Source organism: Ptychodera flava, chromosome 11 (genome assembly GCF_041260155.1).
Source record: "Ptychodera flava strain L36383 chromosome 11, AS_Pfla_20210202, whole genome shotgun sequence".
NCBI classification, from domain to species: Eukaryota; Metazoa; Hemichordata; class Enteropneusta; family Ptychoderidae; genus Ptychodera; species Ptychodera flava.
The window spans coordinates 27825486-27851461 of record NC_091938.1 but is presented as its reverse complement, the minus strand read 5'-3'; the positions used below and the strand labels follow the sequence as shown (position 1 = coordinate 27851461).

The window sequence follows — 25976 nt, the reverse complement described above, 5'->3', positions numbered from 1 at the left end:
GTTTATATATCTCACCTAATCTTTCTAAGTCGACTAGTTCTTCCGCATCTTGAATTTCTGGTTTATTAGGCGCAGCACAAAATATTAATCTCTCAACAGTGAAAGAAAGGCCACGCTTACTTAAGCGCGGTTTAAATGCTAAGAATTCTATCTTACTACCTTTTCGGATATTACGAGGTACAATAGCAGGATTTTCTCGGACTGGTAGTAACGGACTCACTGTTTTAAAACCGCAGTCAATTTCTTGAACCATATCAATACATGTAGCGAAATCGTGAGCCCCTCTCCTCTCCCTCTTTTAAACTGAAATTTAAAATACTCATGCCCGGCTGTGCCTCGCTCCCTCGCTTCTGATACACTTTAGATGGATTGTAAAATCCACAGGAATTATTCTTGGAGTGAGCGGCCAGGCTTAGAGCATAACTTTTAGCAGTAGATGCATCGAAACTTTCACCTAGGGTACGGAATATTATTAAATCAGTAAACTTTTGAAGACTCGGTTGCCAACGGACACACACCCCATCACCTCCCGAACCATATTTAGGTCCGATGTTGAAAACTACTTCTAGCTCACTGTCTACGTATATGAAAGGATCTACATATTCACCAAATACTAATTTGCCTCCATCATCAATTTTGATGTTTTCTCCGGTTTCAAGTATTTTTATTGCATCTGAAATAGAAAGGATTGTCATTGTCTTATCGTATATATCTTAATAAAAAAAAATTTTAAAAAAAATTTTTTCTATGATATAGTATCCTAAAATGTCATACATATTCATAAATGGACCAACTGGAAGTGGTAAGAGTTACGATGCAGTAAATTTGGATCCGTATCACGTACCAGAATTTGACACTAGTTTTTCCAGCAACATTGCCGACTTTTATAATGGACGCTCCCCCGTTTCGATTGCTGATTTTCAGAACCAGTTTATAGAACATACGCTTAGTTTACAATGTCAGGCTGGGAGGAGGAGGGAGGAGGTTTCCTCCTCCCCCCTCCCTTCAGAACAATACATTATTTGTGACTCTTCCATAATTCAACATCTGACTTTTTCTCGAATCCGGGGCGTTTCCACGGAGTCGGAAGAAAAAAAGATTGTTTCTAGAGCATTTGACCATTTACACAGTTTCATTATCATATTCAAAGATATGCCTTGGGATTATTGCAGGCGGAATGTGTTGACTCGAGCCAGGTCGTACGAAATCACCGGTACCGCCTTAGAAGAACTAGAAGAGATTCACAACAAGTTCAAACAGACTTTCTTAGAAATTTGCCACGACTACAGACTTCCATGTTTGGTAATTCGGAACGCTCTTACCCCCTCGTTCTCAAGAATATACTTAATCCAACAATTGATACCGAGACAGTCGGACCAGTAGAATATCCACAAGCTTTTGACTTTGGAATTGCATGGAGCGGCGGCAGCCAGGGATTTTTAATAGACGGTTTCAAGGAGGAGGAACTTGAAAAAGCGTACTTCCCACCTGGTCAAGAACAACTAGAACAACCTCGAGTCTCACTAAAGAACTACACAAACTTCTTAACGCTTGTGAATCTGTGTGTGCTTATAATGCTTCGTTTGACCTACGAGCACTTGACATTATGAAACCCTACGGTTCTGTAACACCGGACTTTGAAGTTACTTGTCTATGGCTCATGTCAGTTGTGTACATTATACTTCAACCAGCTTATAGATAAAGCTGAAAAAGGGGGACTCGAAAGAACGGACTATGGCAACATGAGAAGTCGTTTTGAAGATCTTGCAAACTTAATATGTTCAGGAACCGAGGGGCCCCCACCTCATCCACATACGGCCGAAAAAGATGCAGTAAGTGAACATTACTTACGACAGTACATGATAAATACTTGGCCAGGTGGGGGGTGGAAGTGGGGTGGTAAACTGACACTTTCGGCTTTCAAGAAATTAAGACTTTTTCCATGGTACTTATTGAATAACTTTCGTAAATACTTACGTTAGTACTTACGTAGTACTTGACAAGTACCATGGACAGGAACTTACGAAGTACTTACGTAGTACCAGCACAGGAACTTACGAAGTACTTACGTAGTACTAATAACATTTTCCTCCGGCTCCCAACTATTGAAACTTTCTGGATAACCTTTCCATTTTATCAGATAATATTTCTTTCCTCTAATTTTTTTCGTCTTCAAAATTCGTTCTACTCTGTACAGCTCGTCGCGTTCTGAAGGTGCGCTCTGAAGTTCATCGGAGTAGAAAGTGCCGAGTATTTCCTCTCCATTCAGATCTTTTATTTTGTAAACTGGTGGCGTTCCCAAGCCAGCTGCGTACACAACTTTTGAAACTACGAAAATCTCCTCTGTCCAATTTGGTAAATATCCTTTCTTGAAAGTTGTCTTGTATTTGTAATTCGGACCCGTTCTCCCGGCTTGAATTCAGGGTTGGCTCCCCCGGCTGCCAACTCAGGACCGAATAGTGTATAAAATGCCTGCCAATCGTTCTCCTCTGTTACGTCCCTGGTTTCATTTTGATACTTCCGTGAACGGTGTTATTGTAATTCTCGAGAAGTTCTGGTAGAATAGAAAGCCATTCACGTGTCTGTCTGTATGTAAAGTATTTCCACATCATCGTCTTGAGGGTCCGATTAAAACGTTCAACGACGCTAGCTTTTTTGTCACTGTAGGTGTGAAACCAATGAATTCCCACCTCCTCCAACCACCCCTGCATTTTTCGATTAGTAAATTCCCGCCCTCATCTGTCTGAAGTTTGTCGGGCCTTCTCCCGGATTTCTTAATCACGTCTTGTAGCGCCTCTAACGTATCATCTGCCGTTTTTGACTGTATCGGCCTAGCCCATGCGTATTTACTGAGAACATCGATTACTGTTAGCATGTATCGAATGTTACGGTTCTCTTTTGCGAACGGGGGAGGGAATTCCACGAGATCCGCTTGCCATTGAGAGTCTATCGATGTTACAAAAACGCGACGGCCGCCCGAACCACCCCCATGAGAACGAGGTACCGGTTTATGTAGATTATAAGTTAGCTGAGTTTTTAACCACTCCTGCACCTCTTTCTTGGTCACTTTCAGTCCGCTGGCCCGTGCTGCGTCATACAATTTTTGTACACCTCCAAAACCAGTTTTCGGGTTGTAATATAATTCTCTAAGAGTGCCTTCGGCGGAGCCTTCGGCTTCAGCTTCCATAATTGCTATATTATACGAATAATTTTATGTCGTACGGATTCCGTAAACGAAATACTAGTTTACTGAATGGCCTACTTTTCAATTGCTTGATTAGGCCCACGGCTTCCCGTTCTGACACCTCCATTCCATATTCTTTTATAATAGTTTTGTTGTCTATCTTGTTAGGTGTGTAAAATAGTACTAACATCTGTATGTTTTCCCTGAATGGTTTACTAATACTAGTATATTGTTGAGTCAGAACCCAGACAGATAATCCGTCATGTCTTGCGCTGAAACCAAGTTGGACTAAAACGTTACTGCGCTTCTTCATATCTTTGGACGAGGCGCAGTCATCGAGGATTATTAAAGTGTTCGTTCCAGCCCATTCTTTATGCACGTAGGTTAATGTATCATCCACTGCATCGAGTCCGACTGGAAATATAAACACATTATCATCGGTGAAAATGAATCTTCTATTATACGCTTTATTATTCATGAATGTTGGGCAAATGAATATCACATATTCGAATTTCCTTAAGTACGGACCGGTGAGGAGGTCCAACATAAATTCTGTTTTGCCAGAATATGTTGGTCAGTTATAATCATGTTGAATGGTGGGGTTACGTATATTGACATTTCCTCTGGATCTATATACTGTAAATTAATGAATCTCTTCTAGTTCTTTTAAGTTACTGGTTCGAGTTAGATGAAACCCAGTCACATCGACAGCATCTGAATGAACTATATAGTTAGTGACTTTATTCCAGTACCTACAATAGTAATGAATATTGCTAAAGATAACAAACAATTTTACCATATTCGTGAATAGGGTCTACGCTGGTCACGGCTGCTGCCCGTTCCGGGGAGGGGAGGGGAGGGGACCGAATCCGAGTCGTGTCATTGTGAGGTGACTCTCCGGGCTCGTCCTGCCACTTCACAGGATCCGCCCCTCCTTCCATCTCGTGTACAGCACTTTCTCGAACTTCCGTGTTTATATCACCATTCACCCCGAAGGACATAGATTCAGTTGCGTATTGCAATTCATTATTATAACCTGAGATTAAAGGGCCCGAAAGAATGACCATCTCAGACGGTAAGAGAAGTAAATTTGGTGAGACTGCCATATCAAGTTTGACACCAGTATTCATTATTGTGTCTTGATATCGCCTATAACTAATTACTTTGTCGGTATTGCGAATTTCATCTTCGAGGAGAACGCCGAATTCTTTTCTTACTTGCTGTGCACTGCCAGTATCACCCACTATGGTACTGCGAATATTTGCTTGTGCGCCAAGTATGCAATATACGTAGGCTTCAAGGCTTTCATTGAGGCGAGCGAGACCGGCCTTTGTTAGTCCGGAGTCTCCTGTCAGAGGGATGAAACTATTATATTGTCCCTCCGATCCATCATTTCGGAAGAAATAGTAGTGCGGTCGTTCTTTGTCGGACAGTACATGTTTTTTCTTTCCAAAAATGGTATGTGTATAGAAAACGCCTCCGTCGGCGGAGAGGAAAAAAGTCCCGACCGTTGTATATCGCTTTTGGCTGTCGAACAGGCCCACGATTAGTGTAATATTCATATCCATAACCAAGACCTTATTTTGACCTTTTCGATATCGAAAGTCGGACTTCGTTGGGCTTATATTTCCAAATTCAGTACATAGAAGTTCATATTGGACGAGATTGTACGGATTGTCGCTCGCTTTGAAGGTGGGGGTATCGTCTGGAAGTGCAACGCCCATTTCGTGAAGGATACGACGTATTGTAAAGTATACATGGAAACGGCAGAATGATCGTATTTGGGGCGGAAATTTCTTATCAAAGAGATGGGTGAATGATATACCACAACCAGTAGTGCTACACCATACAGCGAAATTCAGTTGCTGGTCCCAGTATTTCATCTTTGGGCTGCCCAGCCAGACATTACTTCTTTAGCTGATCGATGAGTGATTACGTTATCTTTGAACACATCCCGAGGATGAAAAGTAAATTTTTCTGTCGGCGTTACATATATTTCTAAGTCCATTAGAATAGGTTTTATTCCTCCATTCGGTTTGGAAGGAATATCAGCATGCTGTACTGTTGGTATGCTCGTCTTATTCAATTGAAAAGCAACTGGGAATAAGTCTGTACTCATTATTCGTGTTTCTATATACATATAGATTTAAATGGAGGAGAATTTTCCCGGAATCCCTGTCGGAATCCCTATCGGTACGGTTCTGTTAGGGGTACTAACATTCCAGACTATGTTAATACTTTATTTCGGATTCAGGTTTAAACGAATTTTTTATTTTTTAGTAAGAATAGATAACATACTGCAAACAATGGAGAATTTAATAAAGTCATCAGCAGCGGCAAATATGGCAGCGCATTCCGAAGGGACTTCGGCGCCTTCGGTGCCTTCGGACGCTCAATCCATAATAGAGACAAAACGTGAAAAAAATACTCTGTGTCATCGCAAGTGGTCAAAGTAAGTTATTTTTTGGTAAGGAGTTTACAGTTAGAGAAGTGGAAACGTGGAAAGATGAATTCATAACACGAGCCTTTAAAGTCTATGAAGCGAAATACAGTTCTCTTATAAGTGATACCATCACTCAAAGTTTCATAGATCTAGGAGCCCGCGCAATCAGTCAGGTAGTTCCAATCGATGATCGAGATAACTATGCCACTGATCTTAAAAAGGATTTTATTCTAAACAGTGAAATAAAACGATTATCAGGACGGATAGCGTACACATGGGGGCCCCTGATTGCTCTAATTTCCACCGGTTTATTACGGGTAAACATTTAAATTTTAAAAAATCGGGTTTAATATAGTACCTGAAATAAATGGATTCAACTTCGCCGACTCAGCAAACGACTCCGTCAGAAGCCCCGCCGACGGAGCCCACACCGCAAACGGAAACAACGACTCTACCACCGACACAGCGCAACATAGAGAAAGTGACGTTACCGCCGAAGCATCCAGGGAGAGTTGCTGCGGGCAAGAAATTAGCGGAATGGAACAGGAAAAACAAGGAGAAGAAACTAAAAGCAATGAAGGGGGAGGGAGGGGAGGGGAGTGATGCGGTAGCGACAAACTGTATAAGCCTACCGCCTACAATGAAAGAACAGTGTGATAATAATTCACGCTGGTATAATAAATGTTATCTTGTTTTAGGAATTGTGGGAGTTTCATTGACTGCATTAGGACTATATTGGGGGCGTGCTCGACATATTTGTCCCATTCGGAAAGATCCTCCCCAGAAAGCGAAAAAAACAGAGCACGTAGCAGCTCCCTCCGGAACAGTTCCGACAGGGGAGGGGGAGGGGGAGGGGGAGGGGGGTGTTCCCAGCTCCTCTACATTGTATGAGATGGATTAACTCCCCATATTTTTTATTTTTATTTTTTATTTTATATACTAGTCAGCAATCATGGATATTAAAACAGTTGTAAACACAATGTACGATGGTATTGTAATCGCAGGACTTGCGATGGGATATCTTATGATCTCCAGCAAATTTCTGAAAATAGAGGTTGGCGATCCAAGTCGTCCAAATTTGACTCGATTGGCAAAATTAGGCGGTGCGACTGCTGCCGCTGTAGCAACCAAAGATCTCCTTGAACAGAAAAATATTATTCCTGCAGAACCTTATACTTCGTAATAATAATATTCATCGAACATTTATACTTAGTAATATATACAACGTACAACAATGATCATTTGGATTGAAAGTCAAACAGGTGAACCAGTCACTGTTAATTTTTACCCTTGCATTGACACGACACAGTTTACGAAGATAAGACTGCTAGAGTGCGGACTATATAATTCATGGTATAACATAACATCGACGAATAATGTAATAAAATATCAAGAAGGTGACCAACCGAAGAAGACTAAATCAATACGTCCAGGTAACTACAATATCGATACGTTAAACAAAGCAATCGGGTTGAAGCAAAAAATTAATTTTGAAAAACATCTGCCGACAAACCATGTTTATCTAACTTTGGCTAAAGATATTAAAGTCTATTTCAATGCCACAGGTAGCTTCGCCAACGTAGTTGGTTTTTCAGATAAACCTGAGGACAACCCAGTTATAAAAAGTACTATTAGTCCGAAGAAAGTGGATTTCTTAACAGTCACTAAATATATAGTTCATTCAGATGTAGTCGATGTTACTGGAAATTATGTTTCATTTGGTTCGGGTGCCTCCGGAGGATACATACAGGGGAAAGTATCGAACTGTTTACAAATACTTCCCATCCGGGATACGAGAGAAATAAGTGAAAAGGTTACTTACGATTTTAAAAACGGAGCAATTTCTATGCCATTGAGAAAAGGGGGAGATTACATGAATCAATGCATATCTGGATAACAGATCAGGATGGGAACATGATCGATTTCAATAACTGGCCAATTAGCTTTTGTATTGAATTATTGTAGTCCCGAAGCGGGGCCGGTGTAACCCTATCGGAAGATAAACCATCCCACGACCAATCCTCCAGCAATATATATCATTTCATATTTCTTTTGCTCAGGACTGGGTTGATAATAATCTGAGAATTGAACTGCTTCGCCTTCGGAACGGCTTTGCACCGCTTCTGCTTCTTCCAGGATTTCTGCATCTGTATCTCTTAATTCTGCCGCAGCATGTGCGTCCTTTGCCTGATTTCTCTTTCCCAATCAGCCTGGAGTAATCTTTTTTCTGACCAGACGTTGCGGTCATGTTCAAATTTTTCTAATGCTTTATCATGTCTAATTTTCTCTTCAATAAGAGCATCACCATTACCAGAAAGCTTTTGTCCGATAATATTTCCTCCTGTGAATGCCGTTGCATTTAATACAGCACCGAGAACTGTCATTCCTATTGCTGAAGCCATGGTTGTGTATATTACAAGGTATTATTTTAATTTTCACTGTATATAGGTCCCTACGGAGTATGTCTGATCCAAGTGGCTTCGGTCTAGGTACAATTCGTATGCAAAATCTGAGCTTGAAGATCTGAGTGATGTTAAAGTTAACAATAATACTAAGATGGCTGCTAATCATAATAAGGATTACGTCCTTCGTTATAAAGACCGCGAAAAATATTTCGTTTTAGCCAATGCCGCGGCGCCACCCCACGAGCATGCTGTAGAATTTTCCGAACTTAAAGACATTGATGAAACTGTAATTGACGCCACAAAGGCTTCGAATGATTCTACTCCTTTTGCTCTGACATGGATTCGGCTAGTCAGAAATTCATGCCTTATAATGTGCCGCGTAACATCTTAGATATATTGGGTAGTGAAATTGCGGGTGGAGTTGCTGAACCACCGGGAACTCCAAATGTTATTTATTTCGATAGCAATGTTAACAAATATAAATTGTTAGATTTTCGTAGTTGGCTTACTCCTACGAATCCATACATTGCACTTCTTGGTATACCGATTCATCTTAAAATTAGTCCTCTTAATACAATAATGAAGGCAGATATACACTAAGAAGGTGGATAAACGAGGGGAGAATTATTGCTCGTATACAGCTAGCGGGGTTCCAGTAAGATTATTTTGGGACACAACTTTAAAGAAACTGGGTCTTAAAAGTGTCGGTGATGAGGCAGCTGAATTAACTTTACAGACAGTAAATCAACAGATGACTGATAATATGAAAATACTTCAACATGGTACAGTTCTCATTAGATGTGTAAAGTTAGCTACTGGAGATGAATTTGATGATTTGGTTGGATATTATGCTATGAAAACAGATAACAGAACAACTTGTGATATTATCATAAGTATTGATAAAGATCGGGGAGGGGAAATGAGTATTGAATGTTTTGTTGGCGGGAATAGAATAGAGAACGACTTAGGAACTACATTTGTACGTAAAGATAAAAGAGTGAACACTTTAGATATCAGTACCATTCATCTGAAACGTCTCATATTATTTGAAGTAATGGTCTTTCGTCATATTTTAAGTTCAGAGGAAATTACTAAAATTTTATCTATCGGGTGAACAAGTTAACTAGAGTCGTTCAGAAAATTTTTCTGAAAACTGTAGAATGACAGACATTGAACATGACATCACAAGTTACTAAGCAACATTCGAAGCTCGGTATTGCGAAAGCGGTATTGCGAAATTCCCTGCTGGAAAGTTCCTGCTGCGTCCTGATAGGGTATTGCGCAACAGTGTTCCGGTATGGTAGGGGAAAATCTCGTTCCGACGACTCCAAACATAGTGAAAAGGGAACAGCCAGCAGATAAAATTCACATCCAGAAACGAGAATCAGCTCCGGAACCGTAACCGAAGGTTGCCTTTGTAAGAGCAGACCGGCTCTGGTACGGCTCAGTCAGAATTATCTAACAAATGAGAGAGAGAATAGAATGTCGTTCTGTTTTGCTCAGTGGGGGTGAGTCATAGCTACTGTATTGCGCAAGTCCATTTGGAATGTGAATGACTCAGCAGGGAATTTCCCCGCTTAGTACAGGACAATGCACTGCTGCGCGTGCGTGAGTTCGTATATAGGTCAGGGTTATACTTTAGTTACATGGATGGTTAATTTTTCCTTCGCTTCATGTAGATAAATGAATAAAATGGGTGTAAAATTCTTACTTAATCCCAGTTGTCCACGTTACTTTACTACTAATAATATTTTATTCAATGAAATTTATGGCTTTTTGTTGATATGGCGGTGAAAGGAAACCCTCCAGGGGAAGTGCTCTAGATGTTAGATCTGTAGGCAGAAATGAGAATCACTGAGATCACTGGCCAGTATATGAAATGGTCTATCGAATTCAAATATCAGGAAAACTTGACACTCTATATACTCACAGTTCGTGAGTTGATAACACCATTGTGTCTGTCGCTTTTGCACACTAGTATCTTGAATTCAATTCAAGGGCATTCAAAACTCGGTGTTTCTCATTGATTTGTTACTTTTGCCTGCCCGACGTCAGAGTACATTCTCTGGTCGCACTAATCACTCCGAGTCATGCCCGACTCTTCTGTGGTACTGCCAGTGCAACTTACACTCGCTTTACTAACAAGGATAAATCAGAGTTTTTCGCAAATGTTGCTTGCTGTCATCTTTGAACGTAACCGTAACGGTCCAGGTACTGAAACAGAATACCTACCCTATAGGAGTATGCTTTGCTTGTCGGAAAGTTTGCCATACTACTCAAAGCTAGGACAAATTATAATCAGACTATCAAGTCATTTATTTAGCCTCTGTTTTATTCCAAATGCTTATGCACGAATTCGAACAATATTGAAGAATAGATGATAAAATGGCTATAGAGGGCGATATCACATTTAAGTTCAAATCTGTACCGGGTTTTGTTCAATTACAGGTGGTCGGTTCAGAATCAGATGCTGCGACCCCATTCACACCAAATACAAGCAGCGGTAAACTTGCATCAACTCATAATCCGGCCCAAATCAAGTAGGGGGCATTGATATAAAAAACGCTTGATGTTACCTTCTGGGGAATTGAGCTTCAACGAAGCTGTGTAGATGTTTGTTACTTTGTTTGTTTGTTTTTTGTTAACGGTGGAATATCAGACAGTCAAGCTTATTATTACGACGTTAAATACTTACTTGGAAGTTTTTAAAATCTCTAACATACATGGATTCTGGAAAACCTGCGTAAAAATTGGTTTTACTTCCAACATCCTTTTCGAAGCCACGTATTCGGGCGTAGTTCATTCTGCAACAGGGATGCGGACAGAGGTGACAATTTGACAATGTACTGATATTGTAACAGCTGTGTATTTTCTTCAAGAAAGAAAAATGATATTCTAGAGTACTGTTACGTTGCCAAATATATTCGCCGAGGACATATCGCGATGTAGATCGATATAAAATTTTGTAGTAACAATTTGTCAACGATTGCATAATACCCGATGAATTTTCTGTGCAAAGTAAGTATTTCGCATTTCAACATAATTAAGCGAGAGTCAAAGTGATACAAATATTCTCAAACGTAACAGCTTTCGAACATAATCCAATCATTTTTTCTGGTTTATTTGTACATACAAAGACACTCTGGCACAGACAAACAGACAGGCAGACAAACAAACCAACATGCGGACGGGATGATTAACGAGGAAGGTACTTACCTGAACACGTAATCGTAGGAGTCGATTTCTTGTCCACAGTTTGATCCCTTTAATATACCACTAGTGCCGACTACAGCGCAGCGAATGCACTTTTTAGACGATTCCCTCAAAGATATTGGCGATGATGAATAATTACCATTATTTACGAGACGAATGAGGCCTATATGGACGTAAACAGACAATGACGGGGAGTCAGATATATTTTTTTTTCTCGGCGGGGAGGGGGTCTGCTGCAATCTCAGACTGCTGATCCCATACTCCCTTCACTTGTGTGGGGGTTTTACTTGACCTTTTCCAATACAGTGGTGTCGTTCAGCCACAGAGTACCCAGCATGCATTTATTCAGGGACAAAATGTTGATGATCAAATCCTAAATCCCTTGTTCTCGTCTTAGTTCTTGCCAATTGAGTATTTACATGGTGGAAGTTTTTGTTTTTCCTTCTAATTCTTCATCTATTAATTTTAAATAAAACCGTGCAGCTTTCGTTCCACTGTCAATTATTAGGTTCACATTCAAGCAAAAGGCTGTCATTGAGTCTTGCACAGATTGTTATAAGACGAGGAAATAAAATGTTCCACGCTCACACTGTCTTTAAATCACCTGCCCCCGAGTCACTTATCGACCTGTTAATGCAGTACATATATTCGAGACGAAATAATTTACAGCTTTTCAGCTGACTAATACTGTGACGAAGCCAATAGAGTTGAGACACTGTGTGCTACTAGTAAGACACTGTGCACTATACAGATACAGGATGCACTATATGGACAAAATGTCACAGAAATACCAAGCATTGTCTATGCGGAGCAACATATGGGTTCCAGTACGCAGGTCGTGTATTTAGCATTCAGTGGTATGCGTATGCCGGACGTGCGTTCTATGACAATTGCGCACTCTGGGAAAATTACCTTCGTCCCTGTCAAAACACTATACATGTGAAGCATCAGGGTGGTAGCAACCTTAATGGACTCCCCTGCAACCGGTGTAAGATGAGGAACACTCATGACACTGCAGGTAACAAAGAGCGACGTGGGCAAGAGACAGTACCAAGCAGGGTCCTTCACAAGACGTGACACAACCACAAAACCTCCACCAAGTGAGTGAACCAAAGTTTTCTCTAAAGTGTGCTTGACCCACTTCCATTGAGAGCCATGCACTCCGAACAAGATTATGCACAGTTTAAGGTTGTACGCGCATTGAAAGTGAAAGATTTAATCTTTTGCTCAAACTTTCTTCAAAGCAACTTTCAGCCATTCTCCTGGGTCAAGAATTAAAATTAGGGGGTAAACGTTCAAATTGCAGATCTGATCTTAAAGAAACAAAATTATCCAAGATGTATCGACATTTGAAATTCAAAATGGCCGCCATGATGATCTCTGTGTTAACTCTATGAGGAAAAACAAAATTTCGGTTTTCAAAGAAAGTCAGAGAGTGAAAACTTTATTCATTCCAGGGAGTCCCCACAATAGGTAGACTAGACAAGTATTGGAAAAATGTCAGCGTTTCTGTCCCCGAGGCGCATTCTACCTTTGCATTATATGCACAGTGTGCTGCACAAATGACATCTTGGACAAAATGCTACCGCCATACAGTCAAAGGGATGCACTGGAAGTACCGAGACATTAAAGGTATCTAAGCAAACGGCTGTTCTACTAAACTGTAAGCCTCCCGGTCTCATTAAGTGCAAAGTTGTTGTTCGAAAACATGCTCACCATATCGTGCACCGACGTCACTCGACTGTATAATTTACCTTTAGAAGAGATGTATTGTTTCTCTGCAGGAAAGGAAAGAATTTTAACCACGGGCGAGTTCTCAGAGACGTGAGAAAATTTGATCATTGATTTTATCTGTTAATTTCTCTCAAGAACGAGTCAGACACATTTTAGGCAAGTTGTTGCTGTTTAAGAGCGTTAGTCTGATTTGACTAAATGCAGCGCTGTTGCAATTTCGTATAAGCCGTAGCTGCGTTTACTTTATGCGTTATTATAAAGCGCTATGAGGACAGATATATTCGAGCTCTCAATTTATAGCTCTTGGTGTAAGAAAAATTGCACGTTTTAGTTTTTCGAAATCGGAAACTGTATTTTCCCCAAAAGAGTTAACACAGGGGCGTCGGCCATTTTGAATTTCCAATATCGTAAATGATAGGTAATTTGTTTTCTCTGTTACAAAACTTTGCACTGTGACCCATGATTTTTATTCTTGATTTGGTAAGAGACTGGCTGTAAATTTCAATCAGGAAAGCTTCAAGTAGAGCAAAAGTTTAACCCTTTGAGCGCCAAAGTCAATTTTGTCGCCTTTACAAATTATACTGAAGTCAAATTTTTTCAGAGCTTTGCCAAAATTTTGATAAAAAACTGTATATAATTAAATGTGATGTCCATTTTCTCCAAAATTATCAAAACAAATACAGAAAAATTCATAAAAATTGGTAAAATGTTGCATTTAAATTTTGATGGGAAAAATTACAGCACTCAAAGGGTTAAGCCCTTCATTTTCGAGGCCAATACTACTTCCAATTGACCCACCCCTTCTCGTGACGTTTCTTAACCCCAGCGGCATTGCAGGGCAGTAGGTTAAGTTGTAAAAGGTGGACCAGTCATTGATATCTTCTCTGCTTAGAAACTGTTTCAGCTTCGGGTTAAACCGCTCGTTGAACCATTTCGACGACCCTGGCACGTTGCGCAGGCTGTTTGCGCATTCCTGAAAAGTAAGTGTACAGAATAGTTAATATATAATGAACAGTACTACAACCAAACAAAAATGGCAAGTTTCATTCCTTCAAAATTTGAACAAAGTCTATATGTGGAATCAAAGCAAAAATGTTTGACAATAACTCTAGCATTTGTGTTGAAGAAACAGTCTCCAACCCTGCTGAAGTAGTCAAAACACAAATTAGTAGTACGGTCAACTACCAGGGAGGGGTGTTGAATGAAGCACACATGTAATCTATCCTGTAAGGGTTGTTATTGCAGCTGCACAAGCATAGCATAGCTTTCACGTGAAGTGTTTCAGGTGTTCGGTATTATTGTTCGCCTTACACACGCCATAACATACCATAGCAAAGTAATATTTGTACTAAGCCCGGTGACTTTGTTTTAGCGATAGCCTCAGCCAACAGCTCGATCACTCTCAACATCTATTTTGATCCTTTTGCCATTAAAGCAATTTCAAAATTTATTTTGCTCTGTAATTTTTGTGAGTTTATTTAATTGTGTTGTTTCAGTCAAATGTCACATGACATACACATAACAGTTTTCCAATAATTTTGAAAAAAGTGATTGGCTTAATGGAGATTTGGAGCTTAGTGTACAACCAAAATATCGAATTGTTATCTCCCAAACGTAGATCTTTTGAAAACTGGAGGACAGGGCGGGGGTCTGCGGTACATGATATGATGGATTAGCTAATCAATGACATTTACTCGGGTAATCACAAGTAGTATACGTACTTGAAAGGCGTAAAAAGCGTGGTAGTGAAGTGGATGATGACCCAAACATTGGACTTTGGCAAAGGTACGTATTCTATCTAATCTGTACCTGCAACCACCGTCCATACTTCAGCGTTGACAGGGAGCTGTCATAAACGTCGAGTACAACAATTTCAAACTGCCAACTGTTACGTTTGTATCCCGCCTTCAGGAATTCGGAGTCCCATGAACCGACATTTTTATAAACTAAGTAGGTCGCATCGACGGACATAAATTTTGTAATTCACGCACCTGTTACCTTCTACTACTATATTATATATACAGCCGGGGTTGTGTCATCGAAGATGTGATGTGTACTCACCGGCTGTTTATGACAGTTGTCACATAGTTTTGGTGGCCTGTAGTATGTTTCCCGTACATGTCCCTTAATGACTGGAATGTCTTCATTGGTCAAGTCCAGAGGACCATCTATGTGTAGGACGTCCTTTAGCTTGCAATCGTCTCTCATCAGCTGATTAAGAACTTTCTGTGGCAAGGGCGTTTGAGTTTTAAATATTGCACGAGGGGTGCGGGGCGACAGGAAATCCGACCTCCAATCCGAAACATCAGGGATTCTACTTGACAGGAAAAAATAGGAAACAACCGATTGAACAATGTGATTTCTGTTATGTAATGTTAAAGGACAGTGACAGTTATAATATTTGATGATTTTTCCACCCTTTTTGAATGTCAAATACTGTTTCTTGTTCCACTCCAAAGGGCAAGTTGGACAACCTAGCATTTAGCTCATCAACAGGGCGTCTATAGTATGTAACACGCACGTTATTGTTGACCTTTGAATTCTAGCCTGGACCAGAATTAACTTGAATAACGTTAAAATATCTACACATGTAAAGGCTACGTTGTCGAGCTGAATACTGTATATCATCTAAATATGCTGTAAAGAGTAGAACAAGAAACTGCAGTTGACATGTACATTCTAAAAATAGAGAAAAAATCATCAGTAAAGTTACCGTTACTGTTTGTTTAAATCAAATTGCATATCGACTTTGAAAGGGTCAATTTGGAGTGATAAAATTGATTCGAATTCTTTATTCAACGGTTATTATTTTGGGCGAGACTGGAATTACGAAGGTACTGCTTGAATGGGGCGCCATCAACAATTCTACATCTACAGTGACGTCACTCCAATTTGAATCACGTGGTCTCAAACAGCAACCAACATTTCCCGCCAAGAGTTGCATGTTATTATAGTAATATTACCTGTAAGTGTGAGAACCAGTGACCTGTATAGTATTTCACTTTGCTTGTTCACGTGACTCTTTTAATTTAATTAATTCCAACACATATTGTTTACATTGAACAATTTAATAAGAACAACAAGAATCATGAAAATTTCGACAAGTAATATGACAGGTGTTAAGTAAATATTCGCTGTATTTTACATCAAGTTTGGGTAATTTTGAACATGGACACAACTTGTCATTTATTTCTAATCCACCCTTTATCTACCGGAAACGTGTCATTCCTAAAAGTGACCTGGCTATTGAAATACATCAGTAGTAATTTTTCAAAGAAAACAACGGAAATTAATAGTTGTTGAAATCCAACATGTAGATATCAGGAACAACTTGTTTTGAAACGAAACTGTCAATTTTAATAAAGGGGACAAATCAGAATGAATCTGGAGGAAGTTAAAACCAAGTATGAGATCTGTCACGTGAACAGATATTACAGATAAATGATATGGTACTATCATAGTGGCAAAATAAGCCTTAAAGAGCCTGAAAAGGTTTAAAAGGCAAACGTTTAACTAAGCAATGTTTCAGAAAAACAGAATAGCATCACTGTGCGGATCCGACAATATCTGACATCTATCGGACGACAATTGAAGAGAATGGTTTATTATAGAAATGTTAGAAAATGAAATACAGAAGAAAATTGCATTTATCTTCATTATTCTAGTCTGTTTAGACATGTATGATGGCATTCCTAGGAGCCCATAGTTCAAATATGAAAGATTTTAGAGTATATCATAAGAGAGATTTGGATCAATGTCTTGGCCAAAAACGAGGATATATGTATATACAAAGTTCACAACCAGTTAACCAGTCCAAGGAAGCCGAAGTTTAAAAACATATCGAAAAAGAAGTTTCCGGGAACGTTTTTGCCAAGAAAGAAAGGAAAAATTATCGGAAATTCTTCATTCGGAGTTTTCATGCTCATCTGAATCTATCTTAGTGATGAAGTACATTCTCAGAAACGTCAAATATGTAAGCCGCAAGTTTCATACTAATGGTTGACCTAACACGAGAATTCAAGCCTTAAAAATACATACAAGCATATTTCATAAATTTCATGAATATTTGAACTTATCGAAGTAAGTTCATCCCCATGGACATGTGACCCACTTAATATGTAAATTTTCTGATACGATGTTCAATTTACGAGACTGGTTGTTTTTCCGGCGGACTGGTAAACTCAAAAAGTTGCCAGTTCGTCAGATAGGTTGACAATTAACTGGAGGTCGACGATTAACTTTTTTGTGATCATATAGACATGGCACTGGCCGCGTGCCAACGATACCTTTTAGACAATCCTAAGTTCAGGTATTGCAAATAAAGACAAACAAGCTGATCGGGCATGATGATGTATAATCTTGACAATCGACCAATCAAAGTACATGCTGAATGAGTTTCAAAGTACTGGGTCAATCGCCGCTAACGAGGAACGAAGCTAAACGAAGAACGTCAGAGGAAACCTGTTTCCAAAGGTCATTCACTTTGACGTCAATTCTGCTTAAAGGTCAACAGTCAGGTACAGATTTGTTAATTATGTGCGATGGTGATACGTACTGTGAGAAATCTAACAAGTACATAATTTTTCTGGTGTTTATTGTCTTGGCCATCGATGGGTACCTTGGTAACAGAAGGCATTATAGGGAGAGACACTTATGACGAGACTGCATTTCAAATGTATGAAAATAACCACTGCACAGATTGTATATAGTAGGTGTCTTTACGAACACAGGCAAGAAATAAACGGTGTTATCTTTGAAAACTTTGAGCCTCTAAACTGTTTCTGTATCCCGACGTCCTCTCGCTGGCTATTCCCTGGAGGGAGACGGTGAGCAGTAATACATGGTGGAGAATCCGGGTGTACAGAGCAAGCTCTGATTGGAAAATTTAACTCCGAGCGGAAGAACGTGCAGCACGATGGATGCAAGTCAGATCGAAGGTAAAGACGTATCTGAATGAAGGCGTGATGTCACAGCCAAGTTGGTAGAACTACAGGAGATCGCCTCTGGAAACCACGATTGTTTGGGGTCGAGCACCTTCCGCGGTAGTGACATTGAGAATGCCTTACGACGTTGGCAGCAACACACTAACTTTGCGGACTTTCGGTGCTGGTCAGATGAAAATAGACTCAAGGGCTTATCAGATGAAGCCGAGAGGTGATTCAGGAATTTATCTTACGATCAACGGGCTTAGAGTTTCATATGTACAAAGTCTCAAATTGCTTGCACACATATGTACAAAGTCTCTAGCAACTTTTACACCTTTGGGAAAGACTGTCCTGAAGCACTTTGATAAGTGTGGTCCCATGTGGTTATACGACCAGATGCTATTCAAACTGAAACGGTAATCAAACCAGACAGTCGAACAGTACGCATCACTATTGCAGGAAAAGGCAGAGAAAACAAATGGACAAGGAATCTTGTTCTTTGTGAATGGACTGAAACCTCCACAGCAAGCATTCGTCGCAGGGATTACCTCTGTAATAAACTTACGGAAAACAGGGAGTATGATGCCACTAAACATAAGAGAACAATTGTTCAATCATGGAAATTGAGTTTACAGATTGGTTAGTCACCGACAATAGTACCCGCGAGCACAAGTTGTACAGCAAACCACATAGAATTGTGTACGCGCCCATTGCCGAAAAAGCAAATCTGCTTACAACTACAAAAAATAGCGAATACTCCATTCATTAAAGGCTACGAATCTAAGACAGGAAGCTGTGAAAACACATGCAACTTCAGAGACCATAAATATGCCTAGTACCTCACAAATAAAGGTTATTTAAAGAGAAAGATTATTTCAATCCCATCTTCATTCGTTAACAGATAAGGTAGCATATTATTGCATGTAATTCTTATTTTGTATATGATTATATTTAATTTCATGGCCCCATATCCCATATCCGGACTGCAGTAGTTTTTGGCAGGTTAGGCAATTTTTTTGTGGTTACCAGTCCTGGTGACGGGTTAATATTTTCCTCGACTTTCGAACACATGGCTCAAAACAAGAATGCTAAGTAAGGCAAGTTTGGTCTTATATTATAATGGGATTGGGACACTAAATGCTGAGCGTCCAATTACTCAACTAAAATGCGTTCAGCGTGTAAAAACTGATATACCAACAACAACGTATGGTATGGTCTTTTGAACTGTGAGAATATTTTTGTAAATTACCAAGAAATTGGAATTTTGAAATGCCACGATATCGACAATAACAAACAACCCTAAACATAAAGTGTGAACGTGAACTAGTTATAAAAACACCAGTCATGGTCATACTGAGACGCGGTCTTGCCACGAATCAAAACACACAAACCTGGTTACGTTCAACTATTACAATTTTCAAAATGCGGTGACCCCTCCTAAGAGCCCCCCAATTTTTGCCGCGCCTGGCAGTCGTAAAAACAGAACTTTCTCTTAGCCAAGGGACCTGGGTTCGCCCAATGACCTTTTAGTGACTAGACTTTTGTATACATGTTGTAATTATTCACCGGATGTCGTGACTATCATTACTTTGCTAAATAATCAACTGACCGATGTGACCTGAACCACGTACAATTCAATTCATATCTAGAGACGGTCGCATGTAATGATTTGTGCGCCACCTCTCCCCTCACGTAATTATTTAGTGACGGCTTTTCAAATAATACGACAAACGGGTCGCACGCTCACTATGGAAGCATCCTTTCGGTCATAACCACAACCCAAAAGTATTTCTTTTAAAGGAAAAATGTTCTGACAAGATAGCGAAATCTGTAGGTCGAATTCAATTACTGCAACCACTGTGAGATTTATGAGTTCGATTTTGCGTATTTTTTACTCCAACAGTTTTGGCTCCTCAGATATTTCCTAGAACATCTGTCATACTAGCATTTTGAGTAAAGTGATATTGACCTCGAACATTGACCACATAAACCACACCTCAAAGATTGTGTATGTGTAATACTTGTATACACTGCCTTTTCGAGATTGTTGTAAGTTAGTCTTTAGGTAGCACCTGCCAGCTTGTATGTCAAAATCAAGAGGGGAAGATTTAAAATCATTGGACTCTTGCAAATCTAATAACGACTTCACCGCAGGCCACTTGTACTCCTAAAGGAATTGTTGTGTGGTTGTCTCCCACTTTTAAGCGAAATATCACACACAGAACAATTACCTTTACAAACAGCACTCTGGCTTGCTAATTTAAGGAACTGATTATGCGTTTTTGTGTATTTTTGACCATTCAATTTTATTCAAATATCCTTTCAATACCCTATTAAGTCATTTTATCTATAAATGGCCATGTATTTCATTTTTGACGGCATTTCAGTCGAGTAGAGGTTTGATCCTCCACCCTAAGGGGTCAATTCAAAATGACCACCATGTCGGCAAACATACATCACTCAGCCGAACAGCGTGCGCATACTAGTGTTTCTTGTGCAGACGGCAAAACTACGCGCAGTGCAGCGGAATGGACTTTACTACCAACGATCAAAAAAATGCACGATGTATTTCTTTTTCAACTCACAATCAACTTTCAAACCCGTGTGTTTTTCGTGAATGCGGGCTTGAAGCTTGCTTTACTAAACATATCAGCAGCGATATATTTCCCAATTTAGGAGATTCTCACGAGAAAACTGTCAACAGTTTTGATCGGATTTAGTGTTTGTATTACTTTCTCTTGACTGATAAGAAGTAAACAGCCTTGCATTTTGCAAGAAAGATTTTGACCTTCTTAGTTTTCAGAAAACCGAACATTTTAGTATCTCCATATAGCTAACACAGGGAAGACGGCCATTTCCGGTAAATGTTATTTGTTTCGCTGATACCAAAATTTGCACGATGACCCCGGACTTTTATTCTTGATTTGGTAAGAGAATGGTTTAAATTTTCATTGAGGAAAATTTCGAGGCTCATACTACCTCAACTGAAATTAATTCATGAAATTAATCTCACCAAATCCTGATTCGAGTTGTAGTTAGCTTTAAAATGGGGATATTTATTGAATGATTGAAATAATGATGCGTCGTCATAGCTTTATGAATATTTCACTCTTTGCTATCGTGCAATGGATAATTTTTCTATATCAAGCAACAATCGTATACGAGAACCAGATGGAAATGCGAAATGCGTTGGAATTTATATTTCTTTTTCATCTTTTCTCATATTACCCTGAAACTGGTTTTGCATTGTTTTACAATCTGTGAGCAACGTTCCGTAGACAAGATGTGTACAAATATTTATATTTGTTCATGAAAGGCATCACACATTACACTTATTGTAGCATGATCGCCACGGTCGCTCTGACCTATTGACCTAAGCAGAGTAGATTTATGCCCGCCATGTTGTCAGCAGTAACTTGAAGAGGTTTTATGTAAATATTTTTTGCTGACAAATTTGGAAGGGGGTTGTATTTTTTTGTAACTGCCCTCCAATTATGCCATTTAAAAGACATGTCTCCTTCCGCACGATGGCTTCCCTTTCCCTTCTCTCCTGCCAGAAAATCTCCCTCTCCCCGATAAAATATCCTCACCGCCCTATGCCAAGGGCAAATATTGGCGTATAGCTATATCTTCTCACAGCATCCCTATTCTATGCACAAACCCCTTGATCACGCATTGGACATTTTTACTGTTGAAGTTGCAAGCTAAGCATGAAAGAATGAAATGTCCCCGCCCCCTGATACTTACTTATGAAAAAATTGTCCATCAATCGGCCAAGATATCGTGCATGAACGGCTTTATGCGCGAAAAGCTTTGACGGCTTCCCTTGAATCTTATGCTGTAACATTGAGTGACGGCATGCCGGCACCACGACGTTGACAAATCTCCTTGAATCTACCCTTATATTTACCAACACTTGAAATTCAAAATGGTTGTCGTCGTTATGTTTACTACTCTTTGATGTGGAATGATACCGATTTGCATGAAAATATGCCGGTGAACAGTGTTACTTGGCCCATTGGCTTCAAAAAGAACCCACACGAGTGACAGACAAAATATATGTTAAACGAGTGACAGTCCTAATATCTGCCTATCGATAGCTCTGCCAAAAAGCAATCTGTAAGTCACTCGCAGTGTTGCAAAACAGACCACCGGATAATTTTTACGTTATATCTTACTGTATCTGTTAAGTTTCAAAATAAATTCACATCCAACAGACATAGCAAAACACCGTTACTGGCAAAATGTCAAACAACAACCTGCAGGTCAGCATGCTTATCGGCGTATCAATTCTAACACAGACGTTGTACAGTATTTCGGGGTACTTTGAATGACGTTTCAACCCCGGGCCAACACCTGTAGACTTGATAAAACATAAAGTCAAATGGCAACTGATAACACTTTCAGACGCTATCATTTCAAAAAAGACGTTATCAAGTGATGATGCCTCTATAAAGGACCTAGCGATGATCTTCTTTTAATATATCACGGCTTCGGTGTTTATCGAATCCGTTCTGATAAACTGTTTCCGGTATCTGCCCTTAATCGCACGTCACCAGACTGTTAGTGACTCTAGCTTCACCTGCCAGCTTAGGATAACGAACCCTGTGAAGTCTCGTGGTTGAAATTCAAGAGAGATGTTTCGGCGAGTAGTTGCCACATATTGAACACGCCCACTTTTTCAGGTTGCACTCAACTGTTTGTTTGGCAACTCTTACATCCATGAGTTACTGACAAAATATCTATTTATTTGTTACGAGCGTCCCGCGGATTGACCGGAGGAGTTATCATGTACATAGTGAATTGCTACTTTTTACTACAAAATTGCTTATCGAATAATCTATGAACGCATATTCACTTTTGACCGCATCACAAATATGACAGCTAAGATTCGATTCTTGGGAGACTGCACGCATCAGTTAGGCGTGGAAATTGCCTCTGGTAATGCCATACTGGCTAAAGGAGTCAAAGTCCCATTTTTCCTTCAGAACTGTATAATTTACAATAAACGATGCAACTGTGAGTCGTTCAAACATTGATCAATGTTTGAAATCTACGTAACGACTAAGAGCTTTCAGAACAAATACAGTTATACGTAGTAGTCGATTGATAGCTTATCGAATTCATCGCTTTTTCGATAGTTGATCAACATTATACCAATTGTATTTCATGTTTCATGACAGAGTCGATTATTTTAGTCACCCCGTGAGTTTAGAATTTACCCGTTGCTGCTTGCAGTTTATGACATATCTGCTTCGGCCAACATCATAAATGTTTCAAAAGATTTTCTCACAACAAAGCTAGGAGCACGATGCGAAAATGAAGGGTGTCTAGTTCGTATGTGCGGAGTGATTTCGACTTTGGGCCGCGGTAACAAAAAATGAGATTTTTGTCCGAATTTTTGTCTCATGGAAGGATAATTAAGCAAACTGGTGTTAGTGGTAGATAAAATATGCTATCAAATTTACACGAGTCTACTTCTCGTGGGATTTTCATCGAATGGTACGTCACTAAAAGCCGTGTATTACGGCAGTACATCGTGTGTTATCTTTACCGACAGTCGCTTAAATTTTCATTTTATATTACTAATAAAATGTTTACAGAATAAATGGAGAGAGACAACTTGGAAAGATTGGTAATTAAACTTGATAAGATTAGGTTTTAAGTATAATAAACCAATAATAGTAATATGGCAATTTCTCACAGAAAAGGCAGAATAAAGTGATCCCTCAACTGACTGACGATGTTCAAATGTCAGAAGTCATAATGACGGATGGTTTCTCTTGCTCTGGATCATGAGTAAATAAAAAGAGGCAGTGTATGGTCGACATGCCTTTCAATTTGAGAGAGAGAGAGAGAGAGAGAGAGAGAGAGAGAGAGAGAGAGAGAGAGAGAGCTTAAATACGGTTCCGCTGCAAGTAAACAAGGCTTGGGTCCGGTGACGTGGCACTGCTATACTGCAAAACAGGGTGACAACACCAGACTACGTCCAGTTGATACCATAAACGCAACAGAGGCAAAAACACGGGTGTTAAATTCTCCGCATGTAGCCTCGTCCATCACTTTTTGAATCTCATGATCTTCCCCGGTGTAACTGAACAGAGACAGTCTCTGTGATTAGGTGTCGAAAACAGGACGACCCTCCGACTTCTCGTCGTTCAATTATTAAATCAAATTTCGTCGACTGTTTAGTTCACCACGGATATATGAAATGATTCTGGACTCGAGACACGGCCTTGGCGCAAGTGTCCCCAACAAACTCTTTGATGGAAAATGGTGGTTGTCATTTCATGGAGCTGTGTTGCACCTGAAAAAGTCTGTGGCTACAATCAAGCAGATATATACTACACAGAACTGTTGGTAATGGCACGGGGGCATTGGACACGTCATTATCGCAAGGATACACCAAGCATTGATTTTAGCATAATAAGGTCAGCATATTGTGATTCAAAGCTTTCGTTGGCGACATGGCGATCGCGACTCATATGGTCCGATGTTCACCATTGACGGTAAGAAAACACCATCGCAGTTTCTGGCAATTTTCCATCGACTGTCTCGCTCGTCGCCTTTAACGAAAGAAACAATATAAAGAACTACCTGAACAAGCATAAGGTTCACGAAATATCTCCACCATTATATCTGACGGTTGAGTAATTAAGCATAAAAGACTTAATATGCATGACTTACTCGTATATTATAGGTTAATTGCAGCGGCATGTCAATTCCTGATCCACGTGAATAGCAGCATGTTGTCGATTTGGCTAAATGATTAGTTGAAACATTATCTGCATGGTTGACGCCAGCAGACGTTTTGTCAGGAAATAACCACGGACAGCAAAAACGAGATCTACTGTCAATGGTAAAAAATTAGTGTGTGCATGTGTCCTATATCCTGTTAATTTTCGACCATAATATGATGAAAAATCTCCTGTGTCTCTCTAATATCAGCCACTTAAGACGGTTCTGGTAGACAGCGCCATGTACACAGATCATGTATTACATGGCGTGCTTCAGAAACCTGAGCATAAGTATAGAAACGCGACTTTTTTACCATACGTTAGCATGCTTATACATTGTGGTCCATGCGTTCCGTGCTTCTGTAAACCGTCGTCCACACACGCCGAAACTGTATTCCTTTAAATCTAATACGAGGGCAATGTAACGTGTCTTTAAATCCAAATAAGTCGTCAGTGAGACATATTGCAACGACGTTTTCATCTCAAAAACACAAATAATGATGGTGCATGTATTATTCATATGTATACCACTAGGACAACCTTTATTACAACATGCACATCTGACACTAATTTGTTTTGCCGTGGGATCCAATATGGCCACCAGACAGACGTTGACATTATTTTATCTTGTTCAGATTAATAAGATGTGGCCGAACTGATTTTATCCCACCTTTAGCCAAAGATAGCCTACAAAAAATGTGCATTGTATTTTGTGTCATGAGAGAATCCAACTAATCGGCGGACGTTTTGTGACGATTTTCATCACGCTGCCCAGATGAATCATTCTGGCATGTTAGAACGAATTGTCGCTCAATTTTAGCACACGAACAGTGCATCCTGATATATAAGAAGACGTAAATTACGATTCAATATAATACCAGATGCCCACTTCTCATGTTTTATATGCCTATATACAGCCTATTCCGACTTGGCACAAAGGCAATGAAGCACATGTCATTAATTCAGTCCAATCTATTCAGAGACGCAATCAAATTAGGTTATTTGCAATGAATTTGTTCAAACTTTGCACAAGGATAAAGTATCATGACATACAGAAATACAGATACAAGTTAACGTGGTATCATGAATCCCTACGATCCTTTCGCTACAAACTAAATCGAGCGAAGCCATGACGCAAACGTAACTGGAATCGAGTTCATGCAACGTACGGGACATAGAATTTATATCAGGGCATGGACATGTACACGGACTGTTTTAAGATTATGATGATATCTAGCTGTATGACCATATGCCCATGAAGTCCGATAGAATCAAATTAAATGTCGTCAGAGATTTGATATGTGAGCAAATTACACAATATAAAATATGCAAATG

The 25976-nt window shown here is 39.7% G+C and overlaps 1 protein-coding gene across 6 annotated transcripts in view; it reads right to left on the bottom strand.

Moving 5' to 3' along the window:
• Positions 1 to 25976, bottom strand: part of LOC139143996 (CMP-N-acetylneuraminate-beta-galactosamide-alpha-2,3-sialyltransferase 1-like) — a 52646-nt gene that overhangs the window by 13769 nt on the left and 12901 nt on the right. For all 6 annotated transcript variants that reach the window (XM_070714626.1, XM_070714631.1, XM_070714628.1 and 3 more), the window contains 4 exons: positions 15041 to 15293; positions 13778 to 13952; positions 11249 to 11408; positions 10728 to 10836 (listed from right to left, as the gene is read on the bottom strand). In XM_070714626.1, coding sequence (XP_070570727.1) covers positions 10728 to 10836; positions 11249 to 11408; positions 13778 to 13952; positions 15041 to 15293 — 697 coding nt within the window. The remainder of the gene's footprint in view (positions 1 to 10727; positions 10837 to 11248; positions 11409 to 13777; positions 13953 to 15040; positions 15294 to 25976) is intronic.